The 26,088-nt window shown below is 40.4% G+C and overlaps 2 protein-coding genes across 3 annotated transcripts; both read right to left on the minus strand.

Annotated features, from left to right (window-relative positions):
* Window positions 1-837: 837 nt before the first annotated feature.
* LOC146692359 (uncharacterized) lies at window positions 838-14,857 on the minus strand. 2 transcript variants are annotated; one of them, XR_014915174.1, is made up of 8 exons: window positions 14,387-14,857; window positions 10,440-10,781; window positions 10,036-10,323; window positions 9,582-9,677; window positions 9,475-9,503; window positions 5,792-5,950; window positions 2,262-2,351; window positions 838-1,571 (listed from the first exon to the last, which is right to left on the minus strand). XR_014915174.1 is itself a non-coding variant. In XM_085432450.1 (6 exons), the coding sequence occupies exons 1-6, from the start codon at window positions 14,439-14,441 to the stop codon at window positions 8,926-8,928; spliced, it is 885 nt and encodes a 294-aa protein (XP_085288576.1). In that variant the 5' UTR covers window positions 14,442-14,857; the 3' UTR covers window positions 8,701-8,925. The 2 variants fall into 2 exon arrangements, 1 of the variants encoding a protein (XP_085288576.1); XM_085432450.1 differs by lacking the exons at window positions 838-1,571; window positions 2,262-2,351; window positions 5,792-5,950 and adding an exon at window positions 8,701-9,000.
* Window positions 14,858-18,420: 3,563 nt separating this feature from the next.
* On the minus strand, window positions 18,421-23,952 carry LOC146692360 (uncharacterized). Its single transcript, XM_085433328.1, has 4 exons — window positions 23,877-23,952; window positions 23,386-23,715; window positions 18,899-19,183; window positions 18,421-18,461 (listed from the first exon to the last, which is right to left on the minus strand). The coding sequence occupies exons 1-4, from the start codon at window positions 23,935-23,937 to the stop codon at window positions 18,421-18,423; spliced, it is 717 nt and encodes a 238-aa protein (XP_085289454.1). The 5' UTR covers window positions 23,938-23,952.
* Window positions 23,953-26,088: the final 2,136 nt, after the last annotated feature.

Here is a 26,088-nt window from a genome sequence, read left to right on the forward strand (position 1 = left end):
GGACAGAACTCTGCTTATCGCTCACGCCACGGAGGAAACCCGGGAAGGCAATTTCCTTCAAGGATGAATGATGTAACATTAATGGGTAGGTTGTTCATTTATAATATGTTTTGTGTTGTTACCTTTAAAATGAATTATCACATAGTGATATCATAGTGAGGTCACTTACTGAATGAATTTAGTAAACTTCCCTCTCTTTTCATTTAAATATCAAACAAAGGAAAATGAGGTTAAAGGTGTGAAGGCTATTAGTCTTTGCTTATTCTGAGAAAACAGACCATCTTCGTGATCATGTTTGCCACCAAACTTTCCCACACAAGTCTTTATGTCCACTATTTTTCACACATTTATGTTGTTGTATTTTTTTTTTATTTTTTGAAACAAGTGGCTTTTTTATAAAAATCTTGTCCACTATCAGCTGAGTGGGCTGTGAGAGTTAAAAATGCCAGCAGAAACAGCCTGCTCCTGGTGTTCCAGATTAACTCGTGAGGGTTAGACAAATGTGCCATGGGTCCAGACATTTCTGAACAGGCATCGGCGCAGTTGCCTTTAATGTCCTTTAGCACTGTTGCAGCAGTTTAATGTGTGGGAATATCACCAATTCAAAATCTCTGATTTTTCACATCTAAATATGCAGCAGTAGACTTAAAGATGAAATATTCACAGCGTTTATTTCCTGGTCTGTTGGCAGCGAGAAGCAACATCTGTATCACCATCAGGAGTTAATCTAACACCAGTGAAGCTAAAACACCAGCGTACTGTTTTACTGTTTTCAGACCCCCACTGACCCTAGTCTCACACAATATACACAAATGTAAAAAAACACAATCGAAAACCTTTTACAAATCAAGTTATATTATCATTAGCCATAACAAAATACATCATTACAAACCGGACAACACAGAGTGATGATTTCGGTTAGCTGTCAGCGATTCAAACTTTGACAGGTAGATGTTACAACACTGAACTATGATTGCTGTTGTGTTATTCCAATCTCAGTCATTGCAGAAAATGGCTTAAAAAATAACATCAACATTTCATTTTTTTAATATTATATATTGAAAATTATTATGGTAAAACAAAGAGGTGGACTCTGAGGCAGGCTTTAGCACTGGAATCAGGGAGTATGTGCAAGCTAGAGGGGATTGGGTCTTGCATCTGGGTTTGGAGAGTGATGGAGAAACAGAGCAGGCAGGGATACCAAGACTAAGTATTTGGTCTGGAGGAGACGGCCCGGGACATTTAAAATTAGTGACTGGAAAAATCAAGTGAAAAACAAAGAACTCAAGTAGCATTTTTTTTTTGATGGAGACTGAGTGATGCTAAAGACAAACCTAACAACAATCTGAAGAGGAGTGAATTTATGATCAAATGTTTAAAGGCTCTGATTAGGGATTTGAGACATATGTGGCAGCCAAATGGAGCAGGGACGCAGAAGATGAATCTCTCATACTGTCCCACACACAAACAGAGGAGCGAGAGAAAGAGGAAAGGCAGAAGGAGAGATGTTGTGAGTCTGTATTCTTCACATACAAAATGCGATGAGATGACCTTCAGCAGCATTGGTAAACCTAAACAAATACACAAATTGGGGGGTGAGCTTGTGCATTTAAGACAAAGCCTGTTACCTTTAGAGCAGTCATAACAAAAAACATGTGAGATGTGTTATTTTGTGTTATTAAGATTAATATTCTCACCTGGCAATTGGGGGCTGAAAGGAAACGGCTGCACTTTGTTACTGTTCTGATTCATTACATTTAAAAAAATCATACAACTTTAACTTCGATCGTGGTAATGGCCTGTATTCGTATAGCGCTTTACTAGTCCCTAAGGACCCCAAAGCACTTTACACAAGCGGTCATCCACCCATTCACACACTGGTGATGGCAAGCTACATTATAGCCACAGCCACCCTGGGGCGCACTGACAGAGGCGAGGCTGCCGGACACTGGCGCCACCGGGCCCTCTGACCACCACCAGTAGGCAACGGGTGAAGTGTCTTGCCCAAGGACACAACAAACGAGACTGCCCAAGCCGGGGTTTGAACCGGCAACCTTCCAATTACAAGGCAAACTCCCAACTCTTGAGCCAGATGGCTGCAACCAGTTGGGGATGAGTGGATGGAGACCACTTTTCTCTTTATGTAGTTCTTAGGTTTGTCATTTATCAAATCTGACATGTCTAAATTAAGTGTACAAAAACATTATTAATCAAAAAAAATCGATAATTCATGACAAAAGGATGAATGTTTGAGTGACTACCTTTTGAAATATCCTTCACGGCTGTGGTTGTTACTGATGTTGTGCTGCTTACAGTTTTTCTGGCTGGATTCTTTGTTTTGTTTGTCCCAACTAAATAAATGAAAAATCATAATCAAAACATTTTTCAGTTTTTTCATTTGTTGTGAAAAAAAAGAAAAAGAAATCTGCATCCAAACTTTGTATCCCGCCATTCATGTTCAACAACTGATTGTAATCTCACCAGCTTCCTCACCAGAGGCCTGATGGATAATGGTAAAGAGTACTTTGCTTGTGTTAGTATGAGTTCCTTGACACTTCACTATATTATCCCTTGAGACGTTTGAATTGTGAGAATTTCACACAGTGGTGAAGCAGTCAGTCTGTGATCTTTCTGTTAGGTTGTTAGTTCTGTCTACATTGTAACCATTTAACAGCCATTTCACTGTGTGGCGACAGTCCTCATATGTCAGCAGAGAGCAGTTTAACGTCACTTCATCAGTGTCCTTATCTTCAGTTACTGTGACTCCAATACATATACATGTGAGACAAAGATAGCACAGATTAGACAAATTAATCACTATTATGATAATTACTGTTATACTGCAAGGTTATTCTAAAAATGCAGTTTCAGCTCCAAATACAGTGGTATGCAAAAGGTTGGGCACCCCTGATAATTTTAATGATTTTTCTTTATAAATCATTGGTCACACCTCCTCTATTCACCCTGCTCACTCCTCCCCATCCCCAACAATAGCATCCAATACACATTCAACACAAGGCTCCAGTCTCTCTCTCTCAACCACCCAGGTTAGGAGGGAACTGAGGAGGATTAAAGCCAAGAAGGCAGTGGGTCCAGATGGAATCAGCTCAAGGGTGGTCAGGCCCTGCACAGATCAACTGCATGGCGTGATGGAGCACATCTTCAACCTGAGCCTGAGGCTGGGGAGAGTCCCACAGCTCTGGAAAACCTCCTGTGTTGTACCAGTGCCAAAGACTTCACGTCCCAAGTACCTCAACAGCTACAGGCCGGTGGTTCTGACATCCCACCTGTTTAAGACCCTGACTCAGGTTCGGCCCCTGGTGAGCTCATCACTGGATCCACTTCCGTTTGCCTAACAGCCAGGCATTGGAGTGGATGATGCCGTCATTCACCTCCTACATTGTTCCCTCTCTCACCCGGAGACTGCTGGGAGCACTGTGAGAATCATTTTCTTTGATTTCTCCAGTGCCTTCAACACCATTCTTCTCACAGTCCTGAAGGACAAGCTGGACAACACAGGAGTGGACCATCACCTCACTACATGGATTCTGGACTACCTCACTGACCGACCTCAGTATGTAAGAACTCAGGGCTGTTTGTCGGACAGGCTCGTCTGCAGTACGGGGGCCCCACAGGGAACAGTTCTGGCTCCGTTCCTCTTCACCATCTACACGGCAGACTTCTCCCACAACTCCACCCAGTGCTTCTTTCAGTTCTCTGATGACTCTGCTATATCAGCCTCATCACTGATGGGGATGACAAGGAATACAGAGAACTGACCCATGACTTTGTGGACTGGTGCCAGCAGAACTACCTCCAGATAAACACTAGTGAAACCAAGGAGCTGGTGGTAGACTTCCACAGGCACAAACATCCTCACCTGCAACCACTAAGCATTCAAGGTATGGACATTGAGGCTGTGGACAGCTACCTTGGTGTTTATCTGAACAATAAACTGGACTGGACTCATAATTCAGACGCCCTTTACAGAAAAGGGCAGAGCAGGCTGTACCTACTGCGGAGACTCAGGTCGTTTGGAGTGAAGGGCCCACTCCTGAAGACCTTCTATGACTCTGTGGTGGCCTCAGCCATCTTTTACAGTGTGGTCTGCTGGGGTGGCAGCATCTCTGGTAGGGACAGGAAGAGACTGAACAGGCTGATCAGAAGGGCCAGCTCTGTTCTAGGATGCCCTCTGGACCCAGTGGAGGTGGTGAGTGACAGGAGAATGGTGGCTAAGCTGTCATCCCTGCTGGACAACATCTCCCACCCCATGCAGGAGACTCTGACAGCACTGAGCAGCTCCTTCAGTGGCAGGCTGCGGCACCCAGGGTGTGGGACGGAGAGATTTCGTAGGTGTTTCCTCCCCACTGCTGTCAGACAACAAAGACTTTGCACCTGACCAAACACACACATCCACACATGTGCAATAGCATTAACACTAAGTGCAATACTCTTTTTCTGACAACGTTGTCATACTCAGTATAGTATTTGTATTCTATTTTATTGTATTGTATACAGTATTATATTTTATTCTATTCTATTGTGTACAGTTGTGTATGTTGGGTCTAAACTCAGACCCCGCTGATCTAGGGACTTATTCCCATGAAGGAAAAACACAAGGCAACAGCGGTTGATCGATTTACTTGCGCAAGGGAGGCCTCATCGGTATCTCAGGAACGCACTTCGAATCCTACCACAAAATGACCCCGACTCCAGCCTCCGCTCGCTGCCTTTTATTGGAAAAATAGTTACAATACACAATAGTGTACACAAGCACCTCCCCTCGTACAACCCCCCTTGGTTACAAAGACAATGCACTGTGTGTGTGTGTGTGTGTGTGTGTGTGTGTGTGTGTGTGTGTGTGTGTGCGTTTGTGTAAGCATGTGTGTGATAATGTGTGTGTGTGTGTCATGGGGGTGCGTTTGTGTGACCTCCTGATCACAACTGTTTCTAACAACATCCTTGGTCATAAAAAGGTAAACCCCCCCCCCCACCCACACACACACCCACACCCAACACATGGCTCAATTCCTGTATTGGTTCACCATACACAACACAGTGAAGCCATAAAAAGGGCAGAAAGCTTACCAAACATCAAACAAACCTTTACATGGGATGTGCTTGTGATAAAACACTACAACCTCACCCCAGAACCTCGAGAGGCTTGGGAGGGGGACAAAGGAATGTCTTGATCCTATAGTTTGAACTAAGACTTTACAAATTTAAGAAACACAATGACACATTCAACAATTTGACTTAACAGTGTACAGTATCTTATTCTTACTCTTATGCTATTCCAGTGTTTTTCTAATTTTTACTATGTAACTTTGCACTGTCCACTTTCTGCTGTAACAAAACAAATTTCCCACGAGTGGGACTAATAAAGGTGATCTTATCTTATCTTATATGCACCTGCCTAATTTTGTTTAAATAACTATTGCACACCTTCTTTAAATCCTATAATCATCATGTCACTTCTCAAATATCATTGTGTTCATCTGCTATATAATATATTTAAATTAAATTGCTCATCCAAACAACCAATGATTTAAAAAGACAAATCATTAAAATGATCAGGGGTGCCCAAACCTTTGCGTACCACTGTTTGGTAAATACTCACATGTGATGACAGCCAGATCAACCAAAAACTCAGAAACTAGATGTTTACGTTCTCCCAGTTTGTACTGCTGACAGTAATAAAAACCAACATCCTCAGCTGTGAGCTTCTTTATAAGCAGAGAACAGTTTGCTGTAACACTCAGTCTGTCTGATTTCATTTGGGCTTTTTTACCAATCTCTCCAAAGGTGATCACTTCTGTTGCTGTTGTGTTTTTTGAAGCAAAGGTCCACGTAGTACCATCACAGTTATTCTGGTCCTCTATCACATTTAGACAAGGTAGAGTGACGTCATCTCCAACTTTAATAAAAATCGAGGTTTCAGTTGCAGATACTGTTGAAATGATGGAGGAGAAACATAAAAATAAATAAAAATAGAATACAGCATTTTTTAGAATCGGATTGAAGACCAATTTAGACACAAGTTAACGAACATGTCCTGAGCTCCCCTCAAACAACAGAGCATGCTCAGCAGTTTACTGTAAAGGTGTTTTCCTGCTATTAAAATGTTTCCCGAATTCTTACCTGCAATCTGAATCACCAGCATCAGACATAAAAACATTTTAATCCATATGAATTCATCCATCGTGCTTCTCTGTCTCATTTCTTTTCTTGACTGTCAACGTTTCTGAACTGATGACTATTTAAGACTGTTTGTACTTCCTGTCACTACTGAGGTGTCACATCCTCTTCACAACTTTAGCAGTTTTCTTTTCATGTTTACATTCCATAGTAAACATTTTCTCAGAAACGCATGAAGTAATTTGTTTTTATGAAGGGATATTATTGCACAAAGCAATTATAAGACTTACCAAGTGCACATTGTGTCTGTTTTCACAGTGCATTTGTGACAGTGATGTGTTTAATAACCTGAAAAGACGTTGACCGAGGAAGCTGAATCTGTGAAGATTGTTAGTCAAGATAAATGTTTCCATTAATACAGCCCCTCTTTCCTCTAATGTTAGAAAACAGACAGCACAGCAGAACAGACAGTTGTAGTCCCAAAAATACAGTTCAGGTTGTTTACAAGTTAGTTCATTAACAATTAATAAAACAAGAAATAAAAGCTGTTCATAAATCCATACATGATTTTAAACACCTGCTCAGACCTGTAGTTTACAAGTGAGTGGGCCGAGTGGATGGCCTACTGAAAGACTGAGGACCTCTGGTGGATAGAATGGGTAATACATGAATAGAAGTGCTCAGAGCTAAACTGTGACACTTAGAAACTGTGTTCTGCACAAGCAGGGTGCGATTTTTAAAAAATTAAAAGGTAATGTTTTTTTCTTTTGTGACAACACAAAATGTCATCAATTAAAAAGAATATCAGTCAGATATTTCACTACAATAGATTCCTAAAAACAGTCTGCTTTGATGTCTCTGAAGGTTCTCAGTCATCCAGGTCATTGTAGTCTAAGGAGCTTGGAAAGTAAAGCATCTGGACTTCTTTAAGTTGTTTGAAGACGTTTCACCTCTCATCCGAGAAGCTTCTTCAGTTCTAGGGTCAAATGGTGGAGCTTCACCCCTGATCAGATTTGCACACTGTTAGACCTCTGCCTTACCACCACATATTTCAAATACAACGAGGGTTTTTAGAGACAATAACATAGATGTGCCATGGGCTCCCTGGTGTCACCTATTGTAGCCAACCTTTACACTGAGGAAGTGGAAAGAAAGGCTCTTGGCTCTTTTAAAGTGAGAGTACCCAGCCACTGGTACAGATTCGTGGACGACACCTGGTTCAAAATCAAAACCCAAGAAGTGGAATCCTTCACTGCTCACATTAACGCTGTGGATAAAAACATAAAGTTGACCAGGGAAGACACAAAGGATAACAGTAACGTGGCACACAGCGTGGAAAAAGGCACATACCTTTGACGTTGCGTGATGAACTCCGTATTCCTCGTCCACACGTTAACACAAAAACTGAGATTTTGCGGAGATTTAAAAAATCTCTGTTTTTGGGGATTTGAAACACCGTTTAAGTGTGGAAAAAATTGTCATATAGGCTTTTACAAGTCAACGAGCGCAAAAAAATTTGGAATTAAATAATGGTACAGAAATAATGCCTCATCTGCATAAGAAAAATTACCAGCACTGGGTCAGTACGAGGAAAATTTCTTTTGCAGTTCATCTCAAATGATGACTTGCGCTTTGGGATCTTTTAAACATCATTAGGCGCATTGCTGCGCACCGTCTGTCCCGTCTGTGAGCACAAAACAAGCACTCACAAAGCAGCAGTTTGGGGATGACTTCAAACACATGGGTCCCTGTCGGACTATAGGAAAACCCGGACATTTTCATCAATCTCCAAAATCCCCCCCGGACGCCCCGAACAGAACGTGAAAAGTGGACATGTCTGGGGAAAAGAGGACGGTTAGTCACCCTAGGAAACCTCAACATTGAAGTTTACTGAAAGCCCACACACACGGACCAGTACCTCGTCTTTGACTCCCATCACCCTCTGGAGCACAAACCTGGAGTAATCAGGACCCTACAACACTGAATGTAAAATGTTCCCTCTAAGCCTGAAGGGAAAAAGAGGGAACACATATGAAGGTGGCTCTTAAAACATGCGGTTATCCTAATTGGGCTTTCATCAAGTCAGCAAAGATGCACAGAAAAGAAGATCAGACAGCAACTAGGGAGGATCAGAAAGACAAACGCAACAACATTGTCATCCCCTATGTAGCCGGTGTATCAGAGAAACTCAGGAGAGTCTTCTCCAAGCACAACATCCCAGTGTCCTTCAGGCCCAGCAACACACTCAGACACTGGGACACTTCCACAGGGCTTAAATCTGGGACTATCAACCATTTGACCATAGAACTGAAGAAGCTTCTCGGATGAGAGGTGAAACGTCTTCAAGCAACTTAAAGAAGTTGAGTGTCCTATGCCTAAGACCCTCTTTTACCCACATCTACAAATCTCTTTACAGGGAATCCATTGACCCTGTTCAGCCCAGTAATCTTGCTCTATGCACAAGTGTTAATGTATAAAGTATTGAATAAAGGATTAATTAGAAGAAAATTACACCAAAACTGAATAGAAATACATTTTAATTTATGATTACTATATCACGAGCAACAGTATTGATGCAGATTCTGTCATTTATCAAAACCAACATTCTTTTATAAAAAATGAAATGAAAATTTAAATACACGTCTAGACTGAAGTAAAACAAAGAACCAATCATTTTTAGTAAAATTACTTTAGCATCTGTTTTATATCTAACATTTAACCAATTATAAAAGTTGATACTGATGACTGAACAGCAACTGGAATTGATTTTGATGATGATCATTGCAGTCAGATGGAAGTAGCAGAGTCTCCAATATTTTCAGACTTTATTGTAACATGATCTTCTTTGTTATCAAAATGTACCTGTAGAAAAAAAACCCCAAACAAACCAAAACCAAAATAAGATGCATCAGATCATAAATTATGTAATAATGATAAATACATTGTTGTAATTATCTTTAGTTTCCATTATAAATCTTTTCTCTTCTTTTGTGTTTTTGAATATTTGGTACTTTTCTCAGTGTTTTCCGCCAATCTGTGCTTTACTGTTTGTTTGGTATCTGTTGTTTCTTCAGTTAGTCAGTTACTTCCTGTTTTATTTTGAAGGCTAATTTATCACGTGCCTTTTTGTGCCTTTTTCTACCTTTCTTTATTCCTCTTCCTATCATGTGGACGTTGTAAGTTTCCTTTGTCCTTTTCTCCTGTTGAATACCATTTTCACTCAATTTTGTTCTCCTTATGTTGTGTCTAGCTTTTTACTTTTCCGCTACCACTGAGCAGCCTTTTTTTGTTAACTTGTAATTTCTAGTTCAAGTTGTTGAGTTTAGTTGTACTTACTGTGGTTTTATCCATCAGTGTTTTGTTCCCTAAAATGAGAGAAGGAAGTCAATTCCAGTTTAAAATAAAAATGAAAATTTATTCAAACTTATCATTTTTAAATTTACCTTTAACTTCTATCCATATTTTGACTGTTACAGCAGTTATTAAAAGTGTTGCTAAACCCACAGAGACAACAATGGGCCTCAAAGAAACAGAAAAATCTGTAAAAAGGATTAAAAAAAAGATTTTGGTTGCAGTTTCCTGTTTAGTGCAAATGTCTTAAAATATGTCTTAAAATAATCCATCCATCCATTCGCTTCTGCTTATCCTTTTCAGGGTCCCGGGGGGTGCTGGAGCCTATCCCAGCTGTCATAGGGCGAGAGGCAGGGTACACCCTGGACAGGTCGCCAGTCTGTCGCAGGGCCAACACACAGGGACAGACAACCATTCGCACTCACTTTCATTCACACATTCACACCTAGTGGCAATTTGGATTATCCAATTAACCTATCCCCACAAGCTGCATGTCTTTGGACTTCAAAAACTTGAAATCCATCCAGTAAATGATTATGAGCTCACCTGTGTCTTGGCCAGAGCGCTGATTGCTGATGAAGGTAAACTGCTGCACTTCTCCTGTGCCAGTATCAGTCACTTCACATTTCACTGAGTTATATTTTAATGAGTATAATTCATGGGATTTTGGAAAAGACACAGTGGTGGAGCAGTCAGTCTGCATGGTCAATACTTCTTTGTTATCTTTGTCCACATCTTGACCGTCAATCAGCCACTTCACTGTGTGATGACACTCTTCATATGGCAGCACAGAGCAGTTTAAAATTGCCTTACTATTGTCTTTATGTTCATTCACTGGTGAAGATGGAGATAATGTGAGAGAAAGAAATTAAACAACCACATTGCTGGAATCTTTATGCCTGAAGTTTCAGTTTGAGCAGACAATATTTTTTTTAAGTGTAAATACTCACAAGTAATAAGAGAGAGATCAACCACCAACTGATGAAGTAGAGAGTGTTGCGCTTGTTTTTTCCCCAACTTGTATTGCTGACAAAAATAAAGACCAACATCCTCAGCTGTGAGCTTCTTTATAACCAGAGAACAGTTTACAGCAACAGTCAGTCTGTCTGATTTAGATTTGGCATATTCCCCAATTTCCCCAAACCTGAACAGCTCTGCTGTTGGTTTGTTTCTTGAAGCAAAGGCCCACATTGTATTGTTACAGGTATTCTGGTTATCCATCGCATTCAGACAAAGCAGAGTGACGTCATCTCCGAGTTTCATAACAATGGATGTTACATTTGCAGTTCTTGCTGACAGGATTGGAGAGAAATAAGAAAGTAAGTTAAATACAAAAGTTGTTTTTTTTTTAAAGAAAAAGAATTAAGATAGTTTAGACACAATATTATGCACGTGTCCAACACTCTTTTTTGTAGAACAATGCTTTTTTATGCCACACATATTTCCTTTTCCAAAAGCAGCACTGTAGACCCTGTGTAGGCGCCTAGTGTTATTTTTTCCTTTATTTCTTTTACTTTCTTATATTATTCATATAATTATCCTTGTGGGTATTATGCTAAAGTGGACAGGGAGTGAAGACCAGGTTGGCAAAAGATGGGAAAAGAAAATGAAGGAATAGAAAAAATAAGGGACAGAAGGGTTAGGGGGAAACCCTGAAGGGAAACAAAAGGGGGATAGTTAGATAGGGAAACGTCGATGATGAAGCAAACATCAGCACTTGCTGTGTCTCCAAGTGCTGCATCTGTAACAAAATACAAAATATCAAACCTGAAAGACAAAACAGAGAAAGGTACACAAGCAAACATGTCATTTTGCTGTGTGTTTAGGTGGGTGGGAAACTGCAACAATGCTCGCCTATAAGAGCCCCAGGTGGGCAGAGAATGACTGAGGAAACCCCAGACCTGAGGCCACACATCAGGATGATGTGCGTCCACCCCAGAAGGAGGAGGCCATGGTGGAGTTTGCATAGCCAAGAGCAGCAGTGTCAGGGAACCGGAAGCAGCAGGCAAACCTCCCACCACAGAAGCCTTAAAGAGGGATAAGTATGGGTTTGCCTGACTCACACAGCCCAAGAGTACAGGCATACCATGGTATTGTTTGCTGTGCACTATTTATAATAATGAAGTGGATTACTGTGCAGTAGATGAAAACATAGCACAAATTTGATTACAAATATGAGTCTGAGAGAAGGCGACTGATTCAGAACCTTAGTAAAATGGAAGTTAAAGAGGAACGCAGTTGGCTTCCATGCAAAAAGAATTGAAAAAGTGAAAAATATTCTGACAATTGCGAAAATGGAAAACGTTTTCATATTTGGCTGGGCTGGTTGTCTTTGAGGATAAGTGACAAAAGATCTCGTGAAGAGCCATAAAGACACCTGGTATAAAACAGTATAAAAATCTGCCAGAAAATCTGAATAAGCAAGTAATTTAAAGTAGCAGTTTTTTTGGGTTTTTTTGAGAAACACTCTACACATATCTTATTTACCTTAAGACACATATGAAACCCACACTGTGGGCTTGGGTGGGGTTAGGTCTGGGCACACCTGAGGCTAGCACCATGGAAAATGTATACAGTTATGTATCTGACAATGACCAAAACACTTCTCCAAGGCAACAAAAGAGTTTGCTGAACTTCAGTCCTACTGACAGGGACGTGCAGAGGGGGGGGGGGGGGGCTAGAAGGGCTTGAGCACCCGCCCCTTTCCTGATGAGTGCCCAAAGTGCCCTTTTGTTGAGGCAACTTTTAAATTTTTTTTATTTATTTATTTATTTATTTTTATGTGTGTGTGCGTGCGGAGTCCTGTCTGTGCCCCTCAACAATAATATTTAACTATTAATCATAGTTTTGCTAAATAAAAGGATCTGGCTTGCATCAGTCACATGATCACATTTAACCAATGATCGCCCTCGACGGCAGAACGCGCTGGTTACGACCCGGGAACGAGCTCACAAAGAGCACGCGCATTTTTTGCGGTCCGGAGCTGTAGGAGAAACACAAGTTAACTCAGAGACACAGACTGATGCGACAAACCCAGTAAGTAGGTGTACAGCGTACACTGTAGTGTGTAGCACCCAGGAGTATTAGCTTATTACGTACACGTTGGTAAGCTGTCTTGTTGCAACTGACGAACTGAAACAAACGAGCGTGCTGTGTGTGCAACAGCGCGACAAACATTACCTGTCCTTTTATTAACTGCACAGGTAGTGCTAGTCATAGCTGCTGGCTACCTGTGTAAGGCTGTCATGGGTCTGTAGCTCTGTCACCGTTTTAGGGAACATATTTAGTTATTTAGAAGTATTTAGAAACATATTTAGTTTTAAAGTAAGTTTCTGGGCATTTCCTGCCTTTCTGGAGGGATTATATTTCACTAAAAAACGATCTAATATGCATGTCCACATAATAATTATTATAATTAGAATATATTAAAAAACATACGCTGTATTTTAAAGAACATACATTAAGAAGCAGATTATATTAGATTTATATTTTAAATAAGACAAAAGTTGGATTTTACAGCAGTAAAATGATTGTATCTCTACAGTTTAAAAATGTAATAAGCTTTGCCCTGCACAGAGTGGATAGTGAAACAAATGGAATCATCATAAATACATTATTTCATATTTATTACTTCCCCCTCCTCATTGCTTTATTATTGTAGCTCTAGTAATAAATAATAATGTAAGGATGCCCATAGTATATACAGTATTCTGAAGAAGGTCTAAAATGTCACTGTGTGTGCGTGCATGTGTGTGTTTTATTTAGCTGGATTTAAAAAAATATTACTCATGATATAACATTGTGCAGACATGGCTGGTAAGGACATGAGGAGGAAACAGTAGGAGCTGTGTGAGGCTACTAAAGGCAGTGCTATAACATTTTTCTGTCATCATTTTATTATAGATTAAGTGCAAGAGTTGTTAGGTGTGGATAATTAGATTATAGTTTATTGCAATAGCAAGTTGTGCCTTGTTCTCAGATAGACAGCAAGTGGAGAGTGATATATGAAATGATGGGAAGGAAGGAAGAAGAGAAGCAAAGAGTGATTCACAGGCAGAGCCGAGTTTATGTCACAGTTTTTCGTTGCCTTATGGTTCCAAGCGCTGTCACCAATCTTTGCATTTTGTTATTATCTCATGACACTTGTTTAATCAGCTACCATCTCTCCTGTGGACTTTTTACTGTCTACAGTCTCAGATCAACACAGCCCTGCCCTTCCCATATTAGATTCTTGATGAATGTTTGTTGTTGTTATTCAGCATGGTTCAATGTGCCCCTTTTTAACTTTGAGCACTCGCCCCTTTAAACCTCTCTGCACGTCCCTGCCTACTGACAATCTGTAGAGAGAGCTGGAGCTTTGAGTTGCCCAGCAGCAGCCAAGAAACAAAGGATTTAGAGAGTGTGTATAAAGAGAAGTGGGCCAAAATCCCTCCTGATAAATTTAGATTTATGTGTATTTACATGTTTGAGGCTCTATGTAAAAAAGAAAAATATAAAAATAGTTAAAAGAAATAATTAAATCACGACTGGCCTCCCCAGACTTTGGACAAGCAGTGTGGGATCATTTTGACAGAAAACAGAGCAAAAGGCAGCCACCATCCAAAGAAGAGTTTTGAATGTCTTTCAAGAAGCCTGGAGAAATATTTCAAAAATTTGCAAGAAAGCTTGTCTAAGAGAGTTTAGGCTGTGTTGTAGAATAAAGGTCGTCATATAAAATTGTGTTTTGCTGCACATATTTCCCATGGAAAGTGACTAAACAAACAAGTACCTAGAAAATGATGAAACAAAGAGGCACACGAAAACTAAACTATTACATACCAAGACTAAGAAAAAGATCACCACAACAATAAACACGGTCCAAAATTCCATAAACCAAAAAAGCGCCCAACAACCTTACCTGTAATCTGAATCAGCAGCAATGCAAACATTTGAATCCATATGAATTCATCCATTGTGGTTCTCTGTCTCACTTCTTTCTTGTTCTTAATCTTGATGGGGCTGCATCCGATGGCTCTTTATGATCATTTGTGTTTCCTGTGATTAGTGAGATGTCACTTCCCTGATGTTAACACACCAATGGTGCAACACATTTCAAAATCATAAAGTTATTTTTAACAGGTGCATGTTGTTTCCGTTCCCTCAGTGATGTGTTTGACACCACGAAGAATTAAAAATGACTGAGGAGGCTGAATGTGTGCGTGTGCATCAATGCAGCTTCCTTTAATTTTTAAAAGAGTCTATTAGAAAAAAGAAAGTACAGAGGAAAGGCAACGCACTTTAAAAAACATTCATCTTCTAAAACTTATCAGGGTTTGGTTCGTCGGAGCAAAAGTGTCAGCAGAGAAGACGACTTTCTTCATCCTGGCCCCGCTCCGGTTCATTTAGTTGCTCCCAAGATAGCCAAGCAATATAATCTTTTTACTGTGTCCTGGGTCTGCTCCAGAACCTCCTCCTGCTAGAACATGCTCAGAATACTTCACCCTGGAGGCATCCAGCCATCCTAGACAGTTGCCATGTTGTCATGTTTTTTATAAAGTGGCTAATTTTGGGAAATTGATTTGAACATAACATGAAAATATGTAAGTAACAAAATGAAAAATGACATGTACATATAACAGGTAACTGTGTGCCTTGTAAGTGTGCTTTTTCAGTTTTTCTGGTTTGTTTTTGTTTTATCTTAATAAACAAAATAACACAAACAAAAATGTTTTAATATTTTTCATCTGTTTTTTTTAATCTTCTTCATGATCTCACCTGCCTCTTCATGTGTGGGCTGAGGGGTGAAGGTAGACAGTGGCACTTCCTGTGTTAGTTATAGTCATTTCACACTTGAATAAGTGACATGCTGGAGAGTATAAATAAACAGTCACTCATTTCTCATCACAGTCTAAGGACACTCTTTATATAGCTCAAGATAAACCAGCTTGAAATCATCGTATCATTGCCCTTATGTTGAACCCTTGGTAAAAAAATAATCTAATTTATTGTTATTATTATTACTATGTTTTTAGTTTCTTGTTAATCCATTTATCAGATGAAGAAAGGTGAACATTGTTTCATTTCCTGCTGTGTGTTTGTGGCAATAACGTGTTTGACATCTTCAAAAATAAGATGACCGATGAAGTTGAATGTGTGAAAACTGTCAGTCAAAATAAATATCAACAGTTCCTCTTTCTGTTACTACCTTATATTAGAATAATAAAATGAAGTAGAAAAGAACAGAAAGACTTATTACTGTGAACTAAAGGGGATGTGTCTTACAACAGCAGTAGAGGCCTGCACATTTGAGCTTTTGAAAATGACCATATGAACACCCTAAACAAGAATAGTCAACACGCTGATGATCTAACTGAGTCATCTCCAGTTATGCTGAGCCACAGTACTTATCTTGACTATATTCTTTTCTTTAAATTAAATTTTATTTTTTGCTGGAGCTTTTCAAAAGGATGTAAATTTTATGCCATAAAGCTGGGAAAAGTTATAGTGCTAACCAGGTTTGATTCACACCAGTGTGACTGCTGTGCGTTTCTATATTAACACCACAGACATCAGGTGCTTTTTTCATGCTGTCTGATGATGTTCATGACTTTTTTTTTAGAACTACAGTTGGTGTTTATTTCTGGCAAAAAACCCAACTTTGTTTATTTTTTATTTTCTTTCTAGTGAAATGTAGTGTATTGAAGTTCCCTGAAAACAAACAATCACACGAAAACCTTAAAACTGAACACAAATACATTTTATTTGGAGATTACATTACATACAGATGAATCCCAAAGTGGTGCGAGATCAATAATTAAATATATCTTCAGTCAAACTGAAAGGAAAATAGTTTGTAACACACAGCCAATTGTTCATATTAAAATAACCTTATTACTTGTTTTAACCCTGTAACACCCAACTCGTCAAAAAAAAACCCCCAGAAAATTCTGATTTTTTGTTTTATTATTTTGTGTATTAACCCTTATAACACAATCCTTTTTTTTGCTACATCATGTTGTTTGTTATATATTTTTATGATATATTATTTGTTGCATCACATTTAATACATTAGGCATTTTTAGCAAGTTTTTTTTAGACAATTTTAGACAAAAAACATAGTTTTGTTCATTACATTTTGAAATTATGGCAAGTATTGATCATGTTGATGAGATAGCGGTCTCAGAAACTCATGTAGCAAATATGATGCAAATGGCATTATAGGGTTAAGGATGTGACCTATAAAGCAAGATGAGATGATACTGATAATATAACAGCAGTTTTTCTGTTGAGTTGATGTCGATCAGCACAATTTGATAGAAACAGCAGAGATTCGGATGCTTATTATTTTTTGAAACTTAATCCCCTTCTTTATTAAAATGCACCTGCAGAAAATAACCAAATAAAATACAATAAAATAAAATGCATAAGATGTGAGATTAAGACAAATAATCTTGTAATAATGGTTTTGTAATTATCTCTGGTTTAAGTTGTAATTGTTAGTTTCCTCTTCCTGTTTTAAAGTTCTGTTCCTTGTTTGCCTAATCTGTATCTCACTGTTTGTCTTTGTAATTCTATTATTTTCTTTTTTTTTCATCCGGTTAATTTGTGTTTTATTTTGAAGGTTAGTTTTGTGTGTAGCTTGTTGGGTAAAAACCGCACCTTTTGCGTTTTAAACTTCTGAACCTCAGTCCTCTGCTGAATCAACATTTAGTACAAGAAATCTAAAGTAATTTCAGCATAATCACTTGCAGTGATATCAAGTATATCAAACATTAGAAACTCAACATTCAGGTTTTTAAGCTTTTATACTGCATTACTGAGTTATGCACTTACGGCAACTTTATCCATCTGTGTTTTATTCCCTAAAATGAGAGAAGAAAGTCAATTTCAGTTACAAGTGAAAATTCTAAATCTTTAACTTTACATGATTAAATTAAATTTACCTTTAGTTCTTGTCCATGTGTTGACTGTCACAGCAGCTATTGAAAGTGCTGCTAAGCCCACAGAAACAATAATGAACCTCGAAGATACAGAAAAATCTGTAAAAAAGAATGAAAACTTATATTTATTAAAATAATTTGGGTACAGTTTTCAGTTATTTTTAAATTTCTTTACTTTGAAGTAAGGTACCAACTCTATGGACCCATATTTGTCTCAGTCTGAAGGTGAGGAGTAACTACTGGATGTTGCATGCAGTTAGCTAGCTATTAGGTAGTATCTGCTTGTGGATTACTTTGTCAGTTTCTTGAAGCTGTCCAGGCTAAATTTGAGCTGAGGAAGGACCAGACAATGCGTAACACCATCCTCAGACATGATATGCAGCTAGCTCTCCCAGGCCCGCCATTTCTTTGCCTATTGCCAATACAATACACTCACTGCTGGAATGGGGGCACCACCAGTGAGGCCACAGCCTACGGATACAGTTCCACACGTGGTGGCTTGGAGCGAAGGTCCAACTACAGGCCTCCAGAGGGACCTGCCCCCAAGAGAAAGAAGCCTCAATCCTCCTAGCAGTGAGATTGAGAGGAGATGGCCTTGAGTGGCTGTGTGAATGTACGCATATTGTTCTGAAACAACTGCAAATCCTAAGCCTACAGGTCAAATGCTTTGTGTACATTACAAGTCAGGCAGCGGATGCCTTTTACCACAGATACACTGGGATAACAATGCCTCACCTAAAGTGCTGCACGTCAATCAGCTAGCTGTTCACCTTTCTCTGCAAGCATTGCCAAGCATGCTCCTTTATGCCTTTCTCTAAGTGGAAATGATTACACCAGTTCCAGACAGAGCTGCAGGACCTTTCTCTGATTGCAGCGGCCCCTCAGTGACCAGCAAAGCAGTGGTAAACAGAGATAATCAGTCTGTTGGCAGCAAGCCCCTGGCAGCTTCCTCTCTGCAGGGACCTGCTCTCTCAGGTTAGCCTCTGAGTTTTTGCGACCCTCCCTTCACATCTTAGAAGCTGAAGATGGAGTCCTCTGTGTCAAGCCTATTTACTACATAACAACATTGACCACACTTAGAATACATGTTTATGCGACCAGTTGCTTCCCTGCTTTGTTAATCTAGAGCCCTGTTTAAATAGAGGCTCATTCACTAGATTATGAAGGTTATCTCACTGGCCTAGAGCACCAGATTTTGCTTTCCCACAGGTTATAAAAGCAAACTCCACCAGGAGAATATCAGCCTCAAGGGCCTTTTTAACGGGAGAGATGCTTGTACAACAGCTATTTTGCCTTCGTTGTACACCTTTGTTCAGTTCTATCGTCTGGACATGACATATATATTGTACATATATTGTACTTGGTTTTTGTTACTTTTGTGCCACCTTGAAAAAACATTAAAGACAAAAAATAAATAAATAATAAAATAATGATCTAAATAAGCAATGTGTTTGATGATTTTAGTAGTAAACAGTTTATCATGATGTTACCTGTTTCCTCAACTGCCAAGATCTGATGCTTGAAGGTGAACTGCTGCATTTTTCCTGTGTCAGTATCCGTTACTTCACACACTATGTTATATCTTGATGGGTAAATATTGTGAGACTCCAGAAAGGACAGAGTGGTGGAGCAGTCAGTTTGTGCAATCCATGTTTGTTTGTTGTCTTTGTCCACATATTGACCCTTAATCTGCCACTTCACTGTGTGATGACACTCGTCAGATGTCGACACAGAGCAGGTTAAAATGACCTGATCTGTGTCCTCATGTTCAGTTACTGTCAAACATAATTTGTGACAAAAACGGCACAAATTAGTCATGTTATTTTGATAACTTGTACTGTTGTGAAATCTGTTTATGTTGTCCTAGTAAGGCTACTATGGGGGCAGCCACTAGAGGTCGCTAGAATACGGGTGTGTATATGTGTTTTCCAGAAATTGATGTAGCCACGTACACTGCTGCTACAATTCAATAAAAAGCGGTTCGTGCTTGAGAACCCTGCGTCTTATTGCCTCCGATCATGACATGGTGTCAGAATTGAGAACTTCACGCCGAGTTACACGAAGAAATGGCTAAATTTGGACCCCCGGAGCCGTTCGACTTTACACAGCCGGCAGAGTGGCCGATATGGCGCCTGAGATTCTCCCGTTTTCGAGTGGCGTCCAAGCTAGGGATGGAGAGCGGCGAAGTGCAGGTGACTCGCTTCTTTACTCCATGGGGAGAGATGCTGAACCAATATATGGCTCATTTGTGTTTCCTGCTGCTACGGTGGCCAGGCCAAGTCCACAGTTTGAGTATGATCTGGTTATACAAAAGTTCGATGAGCACTTTGTCCTAAAGAGAAACGTTATTCACAAACGGAGCCAGAGGGCCAGGGAGACGGTCGAGGCTTTCGTGCGGAGCCTGTACGAGCTCGCGCAGCACTGCGAGTTCGGCGACAGTAAAGATGAGCAGATCCGGGATCGTATCGTCATTGGATTAATTGACAAAGATGTTTCACAAATCTCCAGCTCGAGGCAGACTTAACTCTGGATAGAGCCATTCAACTAGCACGCCAGAGTGAACAAGTCAAACAGCAAAGTGCAGACCGAGTGGAAAGCACGGTGAATGAGGTGAAACAGAGGCATTATAACAGCATGAGAAGGAGTTACTACCAACCTCATTAGGTACGTGAGCAACAACATGGTGAGAGTAAACCAAAATGCCAAAGATGCAACAGGGTGCATGACAAAAGAGAAAACTGCCCAGCCCACAATAAAAGATGCAGAAAGTGCAATAAGTTGGGACACTTTGAAGTTGTATGCAAAACCAAAATGCTAAAAGAGGTCAGGGCTGAGTCTGTAGAGGACTCAGATGAGGATTCATTCTTCATAGGGGAGCTTTTCCTGGGAGCAGTAACTGAGCCAAAAACAACAGTCATCGAGGAGTCAGGCTCAGATGCCGACTGGGACATTGAGCTACTGGTGAATGGCAGTCCAGTTGATTTAAAAATTGATACAGGTGCAGACACCACTGTTATGACAGAAACTACCCTTAATAAGCTAAAGCAGAGACCCAAACTTATCCAGTGTAAGCCAACTGTGTACAGCCCTGGTGAAAAGTCAAGTGCATGGGTAAATTCCTTGCTACTACAGAGTACAAAGGCCAAAAGTACCAGTACTGGATTACAGTTATAAAAGGGCAATACGCAAGTAACCTACTGGGGAAGACAGTGGCAAAGCGCATGGGACTAGTCGCTAGAGTTAACAAAATCAGTAGTGACTTAACAGAGGATGTGTTCGGAGAAATTGACCTGCTGAACTGTGAACCTGTAAAAATCGAGCTGACCGAAGATGCAGTGCCGTACAGTGTAACCACCCCACGCCGGGTGCCTTTTCCTCTCCTCCCAAAAGTGGAAAAGGAAATAAAGCGCATGCTCAAACTTGGCATCATTGAGGAAGTCACCGAGCCAACAGACTGGTATGCACCAATGGTGCCTGCTCCAAAGCGCAACAAGGATGAGGTCAGGGTGTGTGTGGACTTAAAACGTTTGAATAAGGGAGTAAAGCGTGAACGTTACATCTTGCCCACATTGGATGACATAACTCCCAAGTTAGCAGGGGCTAAAGTTTTCTCCACTTTGGACGTCTCCAGTGGGTTCTGGCAAATACCACTGGATCCCAGCTGTCAAAAACTAACCACGTTCATAACTCCCATGGGCAGGCCCTTGGTGCCTTTGATCAACTCTTTGATAAAACGCCACTGAGATGTCAGAGACTGCTGATGCAACTGATGTGATTCAATGTCACTGCTGAGCATGTTCCCGGTAAACAGTCAGTGGTGGCGGACGCACTCTCCAGACAGCCACTGCACGGATGCTACCCGTCTGAGACAGACAGCCAGGTCAAGGCATATGTGAGCAATGTAGTGACAAGCAAACCTATCAAGTCACATAAGTTGGAGGAAATTCGTAGAGCTACACAGAGGGACCCAGAGCTTCAAAAAGCAATCATCTTCATCAGACAAGGGTGGACAAGAATGGCAAAGAGCTCACCACTGCAAGGCTTTTATGCAGCCAGAAGCCACCTTTCAGAATCAGATGGTCTAGTGCTCTACCACGATCGCATTGTAATTCCCACAGCACTCAGACCCAGTGTCCTTGAGCAATTACATGAAGGCCACCAAGGACTAACTAAATGTAGAGAGCGCGCAAGATCAACAGTGTGGTGGCCCAACATTGGACTTCAAATGACACATAAGGTGAGGTCATGCAACTTTTGCAGAGAGCACAAGCCTACACAGCGACGGGAACCTCTCGTGACTACTCCTCTGCCCAATGGCCCCTGGCAAAGGATTGCAGCTGATTTTTGCGAGCTTGAGGGTAAGAACTTTCTTGTCGTTGTTGACTATTTTTCAAGAGACGTTGAGATTGCTTCCCTCACTACAACAACCAGCAGACAGGTCATTAACAAGCTTAAACACATGTTCGTTAGATGGGGCATCCAGTTAGAACTGGTCAGTGATAATGGGATGCAGTTCACATCATCAGAGTTCCAAGATTTCAAACTGAGTTATGGCTTCACCCACACTACGTCGAGCCGTCATTACCCCCAGTCAAATGGAGCTGCTGAAAGAGCTGTCCAAACGGCCAAGTACATTCTCAAACAGCCTGACCCCTGCTTAGCCTTAATGAGTTACCGCTCTACACCAATTGCAGCAACCGGTGCAAGCCCAGCTCAACTTATGACAGGACGTCAAATCCGCACCACCGTTCCAGTACTTGAAAAGACATTGCTGCCCAGTCCAGTCAATAGGGACACGGTGTGCCAAAGAGATGCTGCAGCTAAGGACTCTTACAGATTCTTCTACAACCGCAGACATTCAGCTCGTCCACTTCCTGAGCTTCTCCCAGGCCAGGATGTTGTAGTGAAGCTTGACGGGGAAAAGGGGTGGACGACTCCAGCCAAGGTCATCAGGAAGTCTAAGGAGCCGAGATCCTACTTGGTGGAGATGGCGAATGGAAATGTGACTCGCCGCAACAGACAACACCTTCAGCCTGTCCCAGGCACCGCTGATCCTGAGGAGCAGCAGCAGAGCACTGTTCCAGAAATTGATGTAGCCACGTACACTGCTGCTACAATTCAATAAAAAGCGGTTCGTGCTTGAGAACCCTGCGTCTTATTGCCTCCGATCATGACATGTACTCTACATGTCTAAAGGCTAATTTACACTATGGAGACCTACTCTCATTAACTGACACAGATTTAACAGTGTCTGTGAAGCTGGATTTAAGAAAAACATGTTTAAATTTTAAGTGTTTAGAACATTTTAGTTTAGTTTAGCACCATTTTGTGCCAGTGCAATAAATGTAATAAACCTAGTTACGTTTGGACTGTGATGCTGCATATAATATTGTACCTGTTTGGGTGTGCTTGGGAAAATAAACACAATCTTATTGCATAAAATAGTCCTGATTGCGTTTTGTGACGTAAACTGATTGTGGCGGTTAGTCAAAGTTTCTGATTTTAGCTTGTCAGTCCGGTTAAACACCTGTCACCTGACTCAAACAGGCTCTTCTACACACTGAACCCTGAACATTACAGCTAACAGGTGGATTTTCCATTTCACTGCAGCTAGCCAAACAACAAAAAAGCACTTACTGCTAAAGAGACTAATTGAGTGGATGTGTTGCTGCCAGGTCAGTACAACAGTGATCACCTTAGACTGCTTTTCAATTTTAGTGTCCTTGTTTTACACCGAGTTACTGGTCCTGTTACTAGTTAGCTAACAAAAATGAATTTGGAGCAACCAACCAGGTGACATCAGCTTCTGTACTGGCACAAGATGTCGCTGAACATGTTCTAAAAGCTTTACCCAACTAAAACACGTATTTCTTAAATCCAGTTTCACAAACGGTGTTAAATCTGTCTAATATAATAAATCTGTTTAATATTCTAAAAATAGTTTAAGTTGAAAAAATATTTTGATGTAAATACTCACCAGTAATGACAGAGAGAACAACCAGTGACTCACGTTCCCGAGCATCCTCAACTTGTGCTTCTTCTGATTTGTATTGTATACAGTAATAAAGACCAACATCCTCAACTGTGACGTTCTTTAGAACCAGAGAGCAGTTCGCTGTAACACTCAGTCTGTCTGATTTAGTTTCGCCAACCCGTCCAAGTCTGATCAGCTCTACTATTGTTTTGTTTGTTGAACCAAAGACCCAAGTGGTGCCATCACAGTTATTCTGCTGATCTATCACATTTAGACAAGGCAGAGTGACGTCATCTCCAACTTTTATAAACATTGAGGTATCATTTTCTGATACTATTGTAAAAATTGAAGAGAGAAATCAAAAATAGATTAGAATATAGCACTTTTCAGAGTGAAGATCATTTTAGGTAAAGGTTTATGATAAAATTTTGATATTGTAATAATATAGATAATATTTAGTTTGACTGCTATTTAAATGTTTCCTGTATTCTTACCTGCAATCTGAATCATCAGCATCAGACATAAAAACATTTGAATCCATCTGAAATCATCCATCGTGCTTCTCTGTCTCACTTCTTTCTTATTCTCGATCTCAACTGTCACCGTCTCTGAACTGATGCATCTTTAAGACTGTTTGTACTTCCTGTCATTACTGACACTTCCTGACCACAGCCCTTAGCAATATTATTTTATATTTTCTTTTGATGTCATGTTTTATAGATGGACTATATCATCTTTTTACATCTCTGAAATTCACGAAGGTGTTTTTTATAAAGTGAAATTATTATAAAGATAAATTATATTAACATTTACCAGATACTCATTGTGTACATTGCCAGAGTGTATTTGTGACCATGACATAATTGACACTCTGCAGAGAAGACTGAACAAGATGAATGTGTGAAGATTGTAAGTTAAGATAAATATTTGTGATAATGCGGTCCCTCTTTCTGTTTATTTTAGAAAGCACAAAGAACACAGAGCTGAAGATGTCATGGGCCTGGGTCTGGGGGCCCAGTGCTCATGTGTTATTTTTGGGTGTATTGAATATTATGACTTCTATTTGTCTTTCTGGATCATTTATGGTTGTTTGTTGGCGTAATATGCTCCTGGTCCCTTGTTTCCCTTTGTACACATTTGTGTGTGTGACAGCAGTGGCGTACGTGTTACACTAAGAACACAGTTAGTTCTCCAGCACATATGATCGTGTTTTTCAGTGACTCTCCTGTCTGAATGGTGAAGGTGTTTTTGTCGGCCGGTGGATGGGAATGTACTCACTGTTGCATCTCTTGTTTCCAGGAGAATTGCAGAAACATGTGGAGGGATCAGAACACTAATGTACATATCACCGAGGAGGAGAAACACCACGGACCTTAGAGGAAAATCACCGCACAGGAATTGGGCAGGGGTGCGTGAAGAACACACACACTGTGGATTGTTGCCACTGCTTTTTGGTCTTTTTTCATTGTAAATAAATCCACTGTCTTTATTCAGAAGTCCTGCATTTAGGTCCTCTTTTAACCAAGGTAAAACCAAGATAAATTATTTTAGTGGTCTGAGACTCGTGTATTTATTGTTAATCTGAGGTACTTCATTTCAGAGAAGGGAAGAGGAAGCGATTTGGTGTGAATGTGGTTACAACAGCAGCAAAGCTCTAGAGGTGTGAGACCATAAAAAAAAAGGTTAGCACTGATCATATCAGTAAATTATCTCTACCAATCTTCAAACAGAATGAAACTGTGCCCTGTGGGGTAGGTTGGGAAAGGCAAACCTGCACCCCACATTGGCCCCAGGTCAGTGGACTAAAACAGGCCCCCAGTAGTTTTTCCCCTTGGTGCTCCAAAAGCTGCCTAACCCACAAAATTCCCTCCCCCCCCCCACACTGAAGGTTAGGCCATGCAGGCCCCACATCTCTTTTAACCTTTGTGGCCCTGTGACAGTTTTCTGTGGTAAACCTGGAGTGGGTTTGCTCATAATGTACCCATATAAGGGAAATTCATGAAGAAATTTGCAATAAGTGGAAATTACCATAAAGAGAAATGATAAGGTACAGCTGCCGTATTTCCCTGAAGGAGAGAGCACTTCACTTAGAGATGGAGAAAGATGTAAGAAAGACTGGAAAGGAGAGAAAGAACAATGGTTATATTTAAATGTAAAGTGAGTTAAACTAACTTTTATTTAAAGGTTGCGTGAAAACAATCAGCAGTTTAGTGCAGGATAAATAGCCTATACAAAGAAGATTACTGGAGTTGTGAGTCATTCTTTTACCTCACACTGAGCCTCTACAACTAGTACTAGATTTTCCCAATGTGCCAAATCCCACTTTAACCAAATGGCTGTCCTCATTTTTCCCTTTAACTGTATTCCCGTTTCTATTATTATTTTATTATAGCTGGTAGAAATGTAAGCAAACTACTTTTCAGCTACTGTTTACTGAGTACATTTAAAATGCTGCACCTTTTCCATTTAACTTGATTAAAAGAAGTTGAGTCAGTACTTCAACATTTGCCAGGATGTTCTATAACACATGTATCTGCACTTTGATTTAAGTAAGGAATGTCTGTACTTCAGCCACCTCCAGCTGCTAGTCTCTCTGTCAGCCTCTCTCACCACACAACTTCCTGTTCTCTCACCTCAAGTCTCAGCTTGTTTCATTTCAGTAAATTACAGAACCATGAAGTATTGTGTCACAAATATATTAGGAGA

The sequence above is a fragment of the Copadichromis virginalis genome, linkage group LG15 (assembly GCF_057382275.1).
Source record: "Copadichromis virginalis isolate Kocher_CV1m ecotype Utaka linkage group LG15, C_Virginalis_male_GT1.1, whole genome shotgun sequence".
Lineage (NCBI taxonomy): Eukaryota > Metazoa > Chordata > Actinopteri > Cichliformes > Cichlidae > Copadichromis > Copadichromis virginalis.